The 12,389-nt window shown below is 41.6% G+C and overlaps 1 protein-coding gene across 9 annotated transcripts in view; it reads left to right on the top strand.

Moving 5' to 3' along the window:
- The window catches only part of CSNK1G3 (casein kinase 1 gamma 3), a 443,408-nt gene that overhangs the window by 101,469 nt on the left and 329,550 nt on the right, over positions 1-12,389 (top strand). For all 9 annotated transcript variants that reach the window (XM_086961092.1, XM_086961090.1, XM_086961093.1 and 6 more), the window contains exons 2-3: positions 5,668-6,109; positions 11,930-11,970. In XM_086961092.1, coding sequence (XP_086817218.1) covers positions 5,932-6,109; positions 11,930-11,970 — 219 coding nt within the window. In that variant the 5' untranslated portion in view covers positions 5,668-5,931. The remainder of the gene's footprint in view (positions 1-5,667; positions 6,110-11,929; positions 11,971-12,389) is intronic.

The raw sequence follows: 12,389 nt of genomic DNA on the forward strand, positions 1-12,389 counted from the left end.
ATGACCTAACACCAAGGTTTACCGTATATAGCAGAAACTCTTAGCAGAGGTCAGAGTAAAAGGTCAATATTGTAGTATTTTAAACAAATGTGTTAGAAATGTTTTGGTATGCAATGGCTTTAACTAACTATGCAAAAATAAACTTGAAAGTACTTTTTTGCTTCTTGTTCTTTGCTTTTTGTGCCTTTTTAGCTCTGACTTTTGTTCTTTTTATTCTCCCCCTTTTTAGGTCGAGCCTAGCGCAGCGCTCATGCGCTGCTCTAGGAAAAGAACTTCTTGCATTCACTCTAGGCTTTCCACATGCTCGTGCGTGTCTTTTTTTTTTTGTGCATTATTTTCACTGGTCTTTGCGTGTGCCTTTCTAAAAAAGACATCACGCAATTGGGCAAAGGCGTCGGCATGTATCGGTTACGAGCAGGGGCGCTCTGTGTGCCATCTGTTCGATTTCGGATTTCAAAGGCTTCGCGTCACTGTGGCCGAGGCTGGGCTGGGCACAGTTTTCTGTAAATAGTGCTTTTTAAAGATGGGAACCATTCGCTGGCAGCCTGGGGGCTTCCCACAGACCCTTCTCATCGGCTCCTCTTAGGGAAGGAGAGTGTCTCTTTCGGTAGCTCAGCTATCCTCTGCTTTCTGCTCTAGGCAACCGTTCCTGAAGCTTTGTACTGTAAGATGCTGCAACATTAATTTGCAAAGTAGTGTGCATATTGTTTGCCATCAGTAGAATTCTTACAGGGATTATTTTCTTTTAATTTAGTGACCGTTTTCAGGGCATCTATTGTATAACCTGTTTATTATCCCGTGTATCGGGTTGAACATTTTAAAAGTAAAATTACATGTATTTTTGTTGCTAAATAAGCATGAGTAAACTATTTGCATTATTGAAAAGCTAGCTGTTACTGTAAGTTCCCCAGACACTCAGTTTTCTGGCCCGTCATCTACACTGGAACAGGATTCCTTGAGTATAAATGGTTGTTTGTATCCTGTGTTTTACTAATGCCGCATTCGTGTTTTTTTCCTGCGTCGCTCCTCCTCTAAAATCTCACTGAGTTTGTTTTAAAAGCAGTATGGCTGTGGGATGTTTGTGCTGGTTCTGGATAATTATAATTTCACCACTTTAGGTAACTAGAAGGTAAAATGTTGGGGCTAGTTTTGTGGGGCGTTTCCTACTGGATAGAAATATATGAAGTCTTGTGTTTTTATGAATGGTGAAAAAACCACAAGCAGTCTTTAATTATGTGACTAGCAGAATCTCAGAAGTAATTGCTTTCATTATTCATGTAATAAATGACCTAGGTGTTCGCCTGGGTTTACCAGTATTCATCAGTCTAATAACGTGCTTCTTTGTTTTATTATCCAACATGTTAGTCATTCCCTACGAATTCATTGCTGTTTTTAAAACTGTGAAAGCGATTTCTACCAGAGAACGCGGTGTTTACTTTGAGATTCTTTTACTTAGTGGAGGGCAGTTCCTTGATCCAGCTGCTGAGGGGGTGCATTGTCAAGTTTCCTAATCTTCACCCTTGTAGCAGTTCGTATTTAAAATAGCCCAGTATTGATCGATGCTGATTCGAATTTTAAAATGGAATGTAACTTCTTACTCCTATTGAGAGAAAGAACCGATTCGACTATTTGGCCAAAACAAGGCTTGTTTATCTTCTAAAAATGGCAATAGGAATCTCCCTTCATAATTAGTGCTCTAAAATAATGTTGGAATATGAACCCGTAAGAAAGTAATGATAGGGCGTTTAGTCTCTTACCGAGCAAGTTAAAGCTTGTGCGCCGTTTTGTAGAATCCGAGTTGAGGTGCGTCAGCCGCGCGCGCGCCTCATCGATGTGGTCTGCTGCTCGGATGATGGGCTTTGCCCTGCAAAGCTGTCTGCACAACAGGAAGTTAGTTAGAAGTTGTGATGTCACGCAGAGCGGTATACGATCTTATTCTAGAAATGTTGGCTCGGGTTGCATGTTTGTAAGCATATTACCGCATTTGTTTGTGGGCAGGGCACGGTTGGCTGCGCGGTTTATTTTGTCTGTACACCTTTACATAGGAGATTCGTCCACTTTCTTAAAAACGTTAACAAAGCCCATAGCTCTGTCAACGCCCCAAAGGCGAAACCTATTGGCTATGCCAATGCTTGTTCTTCTTCCTCTCTCGCCTTTTGTGCCTTTCCCTGACTTTTACCTCTTTGTTGCTCTTTTCCTGTGCCATTTTCCATCTCCTTGTTACTCCTTCCAGCGCAAAGAAATCTGGTCAAGCTTACTCTTGCTGTGCGAAGCTTTGATGGCAACAAATCCTCTTTTGAAAGCACTTGGTGGCAAGCAACTCCAGAGTATTCAATGGACAGTCAAGGGTGATCTCAGATTGATAATGCAAATGATTTGTTACTTACACAAAGGCGAACTAGTACAGACATTGTTCCTGAACAATCTAAGGATTGCATTATGTCCCATAACACCAGAGCTTTACGTAATACTACTATGCCTTCCTAATTTCGGGATTACTATATGTATTACAAAACAAAAATTGACGTAGAGCTGTAAATATTGTGTTGCTCAGTCTACGTTGGGCGTTTGTTGCAACAGGAGCGGCTCTGTGTGGGCTCCGTGTAACCTTGTACTGTGTTAAATGCTGTACTTCTATTTCTCCGCTTGACACCCGAAGTCTCTATATAACAAACTCACAACAGACAGCATCCAGTGCTGAAGCGGCAGCCACAGAAGCTCAGCCTCCCAAGTTGATTGACAGTGAGCACATACTTTCCTGGGGTCCCCGATTCTCCTTCTTGGAAGACTCGTAGTTAGTTAATTTTCTGCCTGCAAAGGTTCCTTGTGGGAGCTCACCACCCTCAGAACATTTTACACTGGTAAAACGGTGGCTATGTAATGCACAGCATTTATTGTGGCTGTAGTGGGCTTGTAAATCTTTTCTTTTGCCTTAACTTTTGATGCACCCCGTCATCTGATCTTATCTTCGCGGGAGCCTTTTGCTCTTCTGGCTTACTTGCACACACTCATGAAAGTGACTCTGAGGCTCACAGCTTGTGCCTTGCTGCTATGGGTTGCTCTTCTGTCCCACCCAGCACACTTCCTTAAGCGCAAAAATGGGGGAGCCAGATGTTCTGCTCTCTTGCCTGCCCTCAGGGTTATTTCTACAGAGCGGGTTAATGGGCAAGAGTGCCGGTGGGGCCTGGGGGAGCCCTTTTTAGTGTACACCATGTGGTGATTTATAGCGCTGACCCTTTGGCTCAAAGTTGATTCTTTTTTCCCTTGCATTTCAAGTAGACACCGAGTTCGTACGCTTCCTCTAACTGGTGGTTGTTGGACTTGGCCCTTTTTGCAGGGTCATCCCTGAACTTTTTGTCTTCCTCCTTTGTATTGTCTGACTTCTTTTTGTTGGATTTATGACTCTAGGCACTTTACCACTGCTGATCAGTGCTAACGTGCATATGCTCTCCCTGTTGTAAATTGATGTATGGATTAGTGACTCCATGTTTGGTTGGTTTGGTTTACTTGTCAGACCCTAGTATAGTGCACTGAGTGTGCCCGGGGCTTGTAAACCAAATGCTGCTGGTGGACTTGCAGCACTGGTTGTGCCACCCACAGACGCAGCCTGTAAAAGTTTGTCTCGGGTCTGGCATTGCAGAGCCTGTGTGCAGACTGGTACTGCCACGTTGACTGGGCAATTGCAACCACTTGCCAATCCCTAAACCTTCCCTTTTCTGCATATTAGTCACCCCTATGGTAGGCCCAAGGGCAGGGTTCATTGTAGATAAAAGGTAGGACATGCCCTGATGTGTGTGACATGTCCTAATAGTGAATTAGAGCCATTTTCGTTTTTCACTATTGCAAGGCTACCTGTTCCCCATAGGCCAAAATTGGGCAGTTTGATTATTACATCTTATACTCCTACCTGACTCGGGGACCTAGGTAGAAATTTGAGTTTAGTATGCCTAAACTCTGAATGATAAAATGCATATTTTAGTGACGTTGGTTTTAACACTCTGTGTTTGAAAATGCCACTTTTAGAAAGTAGGTATTTTCTTGTCTAACCATCCTTGCCTGCCTCTGCTAGGTTGTGTATTCCTTGTCTGGAGTTTGAGTGTGAGACTGCATTTATAAGCGTGAGAGAGAGCACTCGTGCTTTGAGACTGCACTACCAAATGGCAAACGGCACTCCAAGTGTGAGACTGCACTCCAGGCTGAGATTGTACTCCCATATGTTAAAAAGAAGTCAGAAGTGACACTTAAATCCCTGGGGTGAGACAGCACTGCAAGCGAGTTAGTATACCACCAGGTATGACAGCACTCCAGGCGTGACACTACGTTTACTGGCGTCAGACTATATTCTCAAATGCCGGGAGCCACTCGGCCATGAGACTGTACTATCCGATGAGAGTTAGCCCCCTAGTTGCATGGTGTGAGACTGCACTCCAAGGTGTGAGATTGCACTCTGAGATATGCCATAGTTCGCCCGGTATCAGATTGCATTCCCACACGTGAGGCAGCTCTCCGGCTACGAGACTCGTCACGGGTGTTAGAACCACTCCGGGTATGAATCTGTGTTCCGAGGAGTGAGACTCGCAGCCAGTGAGTGCCACTTGCACCGTGTGTAACATGTCGAGAGCTCCACTCGTGTTTCCTTTGGTCCGTGCTGGGGTCCCTCATCTGCCGGGTGGGTGCAGGGTGAAGGGTGCGCTTTGCATAGCCTGTTCCAGCCAGAGGTCCCAGGGCTCGCGGAGGGCCGAGCGGCGCGGCCGGGCTGCAGGGCAGCGCAGGACACCACCATGTTTTTCAGCTGCTTGATGACGGCGAAGAGCAGGAGTAAGAGCAACACCAGCAGCGCCCCGAATAGGGCCAAGTACAGCAGCAGGACTTGCAGAGGGGCCAGTGGGCACAGATGTTTTAAGGCACAGGCACATTGGCTCTGGCCCAGGGCCCCAGCCTTTCAGGGGGCCCCCTGATAGATTTGGCTCTTATCTCCACACAGTCGTGTGACTGAATAATTTGCAAGCATACATTATTCTAAATACCATTTTCCTTGAATTTGTTTTTAATACAGGTAACAGGTGGGAGTGTATTACATTTTGTAGAGACATGTTGCGTTTGTTTTTTAACACCATGCAACATCTGTAAACAAGCATTTGCAATGCAATAGGTCTCGCATTTACGTGAGTTTAAGCTATTGGCATTGTAAATGACCATGCCTTTTTTTATGTTTTAAAAATGAACACAAAAATAAAAGGCACTGTCATTTGCAATGTCAATAGCTCAAACTTGCGTTACTGCGAGACCTGTTGCATTGCAAATGCTTGTCTGTAAAGAAAACAGGCTGCATTTAAAAGAAAATCACTATTAAAAAGCAATCATAGACAAAGTCTGCTGACCCCAGCATGCCACAATCCCTGTGATGGCTGCAATTCCTAATGCCTTGCAGATTGCGTAATACCTCATTAATATTCATGGGGTAGGTTTATTTGCGACCTAATTAAGAATCGCTGTTTGCATGTTATCTTACATTAGGACTCGTGATTTCCTTATTGCGATTCAGTAAAAATCGCAATTGGGAAATCGCAATTTGCATTTTTTGTATATGTGGCCCAGTATTACTATTTTGACAATTTAATGTTTTTGTTCTCATTCACGTGGCTAATGTTTACTTTACTCTTGCAGCTACTTTTAATACCAGCAAAACCTGACGATTGGAAACCTGTTGGTTGGAAAGCTGCTTGGGATATAATTTGCTGAACAGACGACTGAAAAAAATAAATTTCGAATGGGATGAATATGCCAGTGTTGAACACTCATCATCTTCAGCTCAGTAAATAAAGGAACACAGGTGGTCAACTTTGCCAGTTATGTTTCCGTTCTCACTACACCCTTTTTGAGTTTGCTTGTCTTCATAAAGAATTCAAAGTGGAGTACCGAAAACTTGATATGGATAGTAAAAAGAAAGACAAGGACAAACCAGATGACAGAATGCCAAGACCTTCTGGTCGGTCTGGTCATAGCGCACGGGGGACTGGATCCTCGAACTCTGGTGTACTAATGGTGGGACCTAATTTCAGGGTTGGGAAAAAAATTGGGTGTGGTAACTTCGGAGAGCTTCGATTAGGTAAGTTGATTTAATTTTACTTCTGATTTTTATCTGTGAAATCTCTTCTTGGTCACTTACTTTAACATTTAGCTATTACATCCAAAAAAAGGGAAATATAACATACCAGAGCCCCTCACACTAAAGCAGCAACTGCTCTCTATCTTGTTATTAGGATTGATATGTTTATTGATGCCCCTTAGTGGTTACATAACCAATGCTATGTTAATGGATCTCTATTAAATCAATTTCTTCTGTTGCTTTTATATTTACAAATATAAACAAATTTCATGAGATTACATACTGGGTCTCATATAGGACAATCCATTCCATGGGAATGTCCGTTAATTGATTTACTGAGTGCTTGCACATGTAAGTGATGTAGAGAAGGTTTTAAAAAAAAATCTTTTTATTAAGCATTTTTTATTTAACATATACAGATTGGTGCACAATCTAAATGCATAACTTACATTTGTCAATGCCTGCAATTAATTCAAACCAAGTAAAGTCCTAGCAAGAATTGCAAAGGTGCACAGTGTAGTGTGTACTAGAAATGCTCTGGCTACTGCAATAGATTAAAAAGACATAAGGTTGCTATTGTAATAAAAAGATGAAACATCTCACCTGCAAATGGTAGAACTAGCCCACACAGTGTATCAGGAGAAGCAATGCAGTACTAGTGCAAGGAAATGTATGTTACCTAGTCTGGTTGGGCGTGGGGGGGGAGGGGGGGAATCTACACTCAAAGATCAATGTATGTATCTGTCTCGAAATACCAAGAATCCAGGTTGGGCATAGGGCGTTGGGACAGCAAGGGGGTAGAGAATTGTCCTTCAAGGGAGATCGCAGTTCAATCAGCAGTTGAGAAGTGTGTATACTAATGGGAAGAGAAAAAACCTGATTTTGTGGCATTCGTCATTTAGTATGGTTGGAAGAAGAGCGCTGCTCTTCTTGAGGTGGGACATCTAGCTTCAGGTTGGGGATGACATTTGTTCACTTGGGTAGGAGGCTTCAAGTGAGAGACTAACTTGATACATGTGATCTACTTTAGAGGAACAGTCCTGCTGACCCAGGAAATAGATTTGGGGAAGAGAGGTGTGCAGGTAGATCACAGAGATCAAACTAATTTACTGCTACTCTCTCTTTGTGGTTGACAGCTGGCTACATGCTTCTCTACAGTTTTCATCACCTCCTTCAGTACGCATAAATGATTCATAACATTGTAGAGATTTGTCACAAAAGATCTGTTATTGTCTGATTTTAGTCTGTCTGTAGCATATTCTAATACCTGACATTTCTAAATGCTAAGAGCCTGCAGAACATCTTGCCTGTACAGAGCAGGGCACTCGCCTGCAAGTAAGTAGACTTGGACTCCCAGATTAATTTTAATTTACCTTGCCACTGGGTTAAACTTCTGAAGACAGATGCTGAGTGTTGCACATTATAGGTTCATTGTGTAATACTCCATATAAGGTAAAAGTCAGCAAGGACTGGTATAAGAAAAGGGATATTGCTTTAAGTTCAAATTTCTCAGTTCACTTAATTCTGTAGATCAATGACCGTTTGTTTACAAATGTGATTGAAACAGATATATCACGTTCCTAGTTGTACAGCTTGTAACTGAGTACTTCTTTCCAAGATGGACATCAACATTAGAGGAAGATGCTCAACATTTAGTGCTTATCCCCTAAAGAAACCAACATTGGCTATGCCAATAGGTCTTACCTATGCTCGACCTGATGGCTTTGCCAGTGCGTTTTAGCCAGGTTTTACACCAGCATGGCTGCTGTTTAGCATGGCTAGAAGTTGGTGTCATGGAATGTCGTAGAATGGCGTGGAGTGGCTTAAAGTGTTGTGGAGTAGAGTGTCATTGAGTGGAATGGCGTGGAATGGTGTAGATTGGAGCACAGTATTGTGGAGGTGCATAGAGAGTTGTAGAGTGGAGGGGCATAGTGGCATAAAGTGGAGTGATGTAGAGTGAAATAGTGTTGTAGAGACAAGTAGCATAGAGTGGAGTAAAGTGGCGTGGAGTGGCGTACAGTGAAGAAGCGCAGAGTAAAGTGGTGTGGAGTGGGGTAGAGTGGTGTAGAATGGTGTAGAATATTGTAGAGTGGAGTAGAGGTTTGTAGAGTGGAGTGGCGTAGAGTGGAATATGCATGGTGTGATAATGCACTGCCATTTCAGACAACACATTTTCAAGTGTAATGACCATTAAATGTGCACAAGCATATAGTTCTTTTGCTAAAACTGTTTAACTCACAAACGTTAATGTGCGGAAATACTCATCACCTATTGTATTCAATTGTTTTGATTGAATTAAAATAATTGTTTCCACCACACTTCAGAATTACAAAAAGTGCTTCATTTGTGCTTTCCTAATTCTGATATGTTTTGAAATATTTGTACATTTAATTTACAGGCATTTAAAATTTGGAGAGTGCTAGAAAAGGATAACATTCTACAAACTTCACTTTCCTACCCCAGTACCCATCACGATTGTCACATAAATCCTCTCACTTTGCAGGTAGAGAAAGGAAACATCAGTCTCCCTCTGAAGACAGAGCCTAATATTTGACATCTGTCTTTAAATGCACAGCAAATGTGACATCGATAAAAACAAAGTTTAAAGGCCTGGTTACTGCTCACTCGCTTCTTAACCGCATCGCTGCTGTGGTGATTTTTGCGCTGTGCTGGCCCTTGGTGAACTACATTGTTCATGACGAGCTCAGCTCGTCATCAGCACACGCCACCCGTGGCTGATGACGAGCTGAGCTCGTCATCAGCATCGAAGGGGTTAACTCCAGCATGGTTATTTTTGGGATGCTTCAGCACCCACCACTTTCTCACTGCTGGTGCCTATAGCATGGGCATGAAATTGAGGAAGATGAATGTTTAAGTTATGCTGTTGGTAAAGAGCATTGACCAAAATAAACAGACTTGTAGACCGAACATCATTCATCACAGGTATTTGAGGTTGATGAACTGGCAGTGGCAGAGATCAGTATAATCAGTCCGGCAGGAAACCTTTTCAAAGAAAAACCTCTTGTTTGCTGCTTCCTAAACCAGCATACAAGGGAGACAACTGAAAACGAATGTACGCTTGTGGAGTGCCTCTTGAAAAAGGAAGAAAACCTTTCCCAGAAATTGAGCACTCATGAAAGAAAACAAGGAGCCAGTCCGAGAGGTGTTAAATAAACAGCACTCCACGGAAGGGGCAAAGACATGCTGGATATCCTAAAACAATTAAAGTAGCTAATAGAAAGCAAGCAAATGTGAGTTACAAAACACATAGCCCGTGACAATCAATGAGCAAAATACATTTATGGGAAAGCTTTCAGAAAGTCTCCAATATGTCTTTGCAACCAAACACCTATGCTATCTGGTACTAGGCTTCGATCTAAAAATGGGCAAACTGTATATTCTCATGTTTTAAATTTACTGTCAACCACCTACATAGCCAAGTACATTTAAGTTTCTCCAGACTCAGGAACAGGCTGTCAGTACATTCTCTCTAATTACATCGGTAGGCTGTTGAAGTACTCCTTCAGTTCATTCCACTGAATCATCACTACAATCACTAAATCTTCTGTGAACCACAGCCACCAGCATACTTAATTCGTCTTGTGCTGTTGGTGCTCCTGATCAACGGCCTCTCCTCACACTGTTTAGGGTGTGTCTAAATTGTAAATTCTTTGACCATCTAGGGTAGGCCTTTACATTTAAATGAACTGCCATGGGACCATAATATCCCTTTCATATTGCTTTTGCACCTGGATTACCTATTTTTTGGTTGTGTGTTTTAAAGGATTGAAAACGGGGTTCTGATACCAGAAGTGCACTGTAGACCTACACAAACTCCTCCTCTAATACCATTTAAAATATTTTTTTTGTGTGTTTATTTTTGGAGTGCTGACCAAATATGTATCTTGAGGTGCTAACCAAATAAGTATGTTGAGGTTACAGAGAAATTCCATCTTTACAGCTGGTATGCATAAAATACATGCTAGAGGCATATTCATACATAAACACATTTTGTTAATGACAATTTACGTTTATTTTGGCACTGACAAGGAAAATATGCTATCTTTTGCAACATCACTCAATTATAATGTGTAATAGAACCGTTTTTACCTTATGTTTTAAAGATAGGCATTGACTGGCTCATTTTGAATCATAGCCCCACCTTTTAGCGTAATGTAATTTCGAATTATCTCAGTTTTTCTCCTACAACAAAGGGTATGCAGTTCCTTATTGGTGAGAAGAAAGAGACTATGCGGTCGGTCAACAACTGGGTATTTGGACTGGGGGCGGGTTCAGATTCCCCTGGGCCAGGAGCCCTCGCACACCCAGATGGGTGCCATGCTTCATCATAGGGCATGCTCCTTGTCGACCAGCTCTGCAATGCCAATGGATAATTGGTCCTGACAAATTGCTAACAGATCATTATTGACTTACCAGTGGCAAGCAACGAATTGTCCCTCTGAGCTAACACAGTTCATTGCCTCTCTTGATAGCCATCACATATTTAATTGGCCAGTGGAGTTGCCTATTAAAAATCCACTTGAGGACTACTTAGTCTATTTTAAAACACACATCTTTTACACGAGTGGCCCTACACCTTCACTTCACATACAGCATTGGAAAAAAAGATCTCCTATAAAGAGCCCTCTCTGGGTGCCCGTTGGTATTGCAGCGCTGGCCTGACGAGGAGCATGCCCTAAAATCAAGCATGACACTTATCTGGGTGTGTGAGGGCTCCTGTTCCTGAGAAATTGGAACCTCCCTCCCCAGTCTGATTCGCCTGTTTTTAACCGACCACATATTCTCTCTCTTCTCACCAATAAGGAACTGCATACCTTTTGTTGTAAGAGTTAACCCCATAAGGAAGCATGTATGCTGGACCTTTAAGCTCTCCTGGTCCCCTCTTTGTGAAATAGACTGTTTTAGAAATATTGTATTAATATCCCAATGCGATATCGGTGAGCACTAACTTACTTCCAGCCCCACTCCCTATTTTTGCTGTGATTATTTACCTTTGCTACCAAAGTGCTAATAGTGTATCTGTATTGCAGGAGGAGTCGGCTGCAGCAGCTTGTTTTTTTCAAATGATTTGTCCTGTATCTTTGTAGTATAAACTATTGTTACAGCGATAAGATCCGTTACTCTGGCTGTGTAAAGTACATACTGCTGGAAGTCTTATCTGCAAATGCATATATTTATATTAGGCAGTATCAATAACCTATTGACTGAGTAGGACATTTTGAATCAAATTCCAAAATGTGACTCCTCATTGGTTTGTGCTTGCAGGTGCTACCGAAATATGTAATGATATTCACTAAAGTCTCAGTTTTGCCCAGTGTTCAATGTGGGTTCTTATACCAGGGAGGCATGTTCTCGATCTAAAACGCATGGCTGAATTCAGAACATGTTAAAAATAAGCACGTCTGTACACACCAGAACCCAAAATTAAACTCGGTTTCTAAAAATAGTTGTGCGGACGCTGCTAACTTTTCATTGTTTCAAGCAAATGCATTTGTTGATTATACTAACATTTTATTGCTTAAAAGGGCTTTAAATAGTTTTATTGTTCAAAAAGACCAAAATCATTGTGTTTTCAGAGCAACATAATTTGTTCACTGAACTAATATTGTATCTGATTGCTTCTTTTTCATGATTTAGGCTTGAAGTCTACAGCTGTACCAGCTGTGCTGGAAAAGGCCTATTATTATTATTATTTTTATTACATGGCAGTTTATTTGGACTCCGAACATGTCTCGCTTTTATATACTTTTAAACTTGTAAAAAGAAAATTATTCACTTTTCCACTTTTCTTTCTTTAAGGAAAGAATTTGTACACAAATGAATATGTGGCAATTAAACTGGTAAGTTCACATTATTGCCTTAACTATATCGCTAAATCATTCTTCTTATGATCTTATTTGAATTTTGAACTTTTGGGTACAAAATTGCTTTTTTGAATGCACTGATAAGAAGACACTTTATCCTTTACAATTGTTTTCACAATTATATTTATATGTAAAATAACTACGTGAAGCTGGTTCAGCTGGCTGGTTGTTGCAATTGTCTCCGGTTTCTGAAAAATGTTTCTTTTAATGTTTTTGTTGATAAAGTGTACATTTGCATTTCTTGCTCTAGGCACCTGTGAGAGAAGAGAGCATCTGTGACGATGACCAGTGTTACACATGTCTGTGAAATAGCGACTTTTATTTTCAACACAGATCAACTGTACACAGATCATCATCAGTGGCATGAGATTCGCATGGAAGTAATTAAACAAAGT

Source organism: Lissotriton vulgaris, chromosome 3_1, assembly GCF_964263255.1.
Source record: "Lissotriton vulgaris chromosome 3_1, aLisVul1.2, whole genome shotgun sequence".
Taxonomy (NCBI): Eukaryota; Metazoa; Chordata; class Amphibia; order Caudata; family Salamandridae; genus Lissotriton; species Lissotriton vulgaris.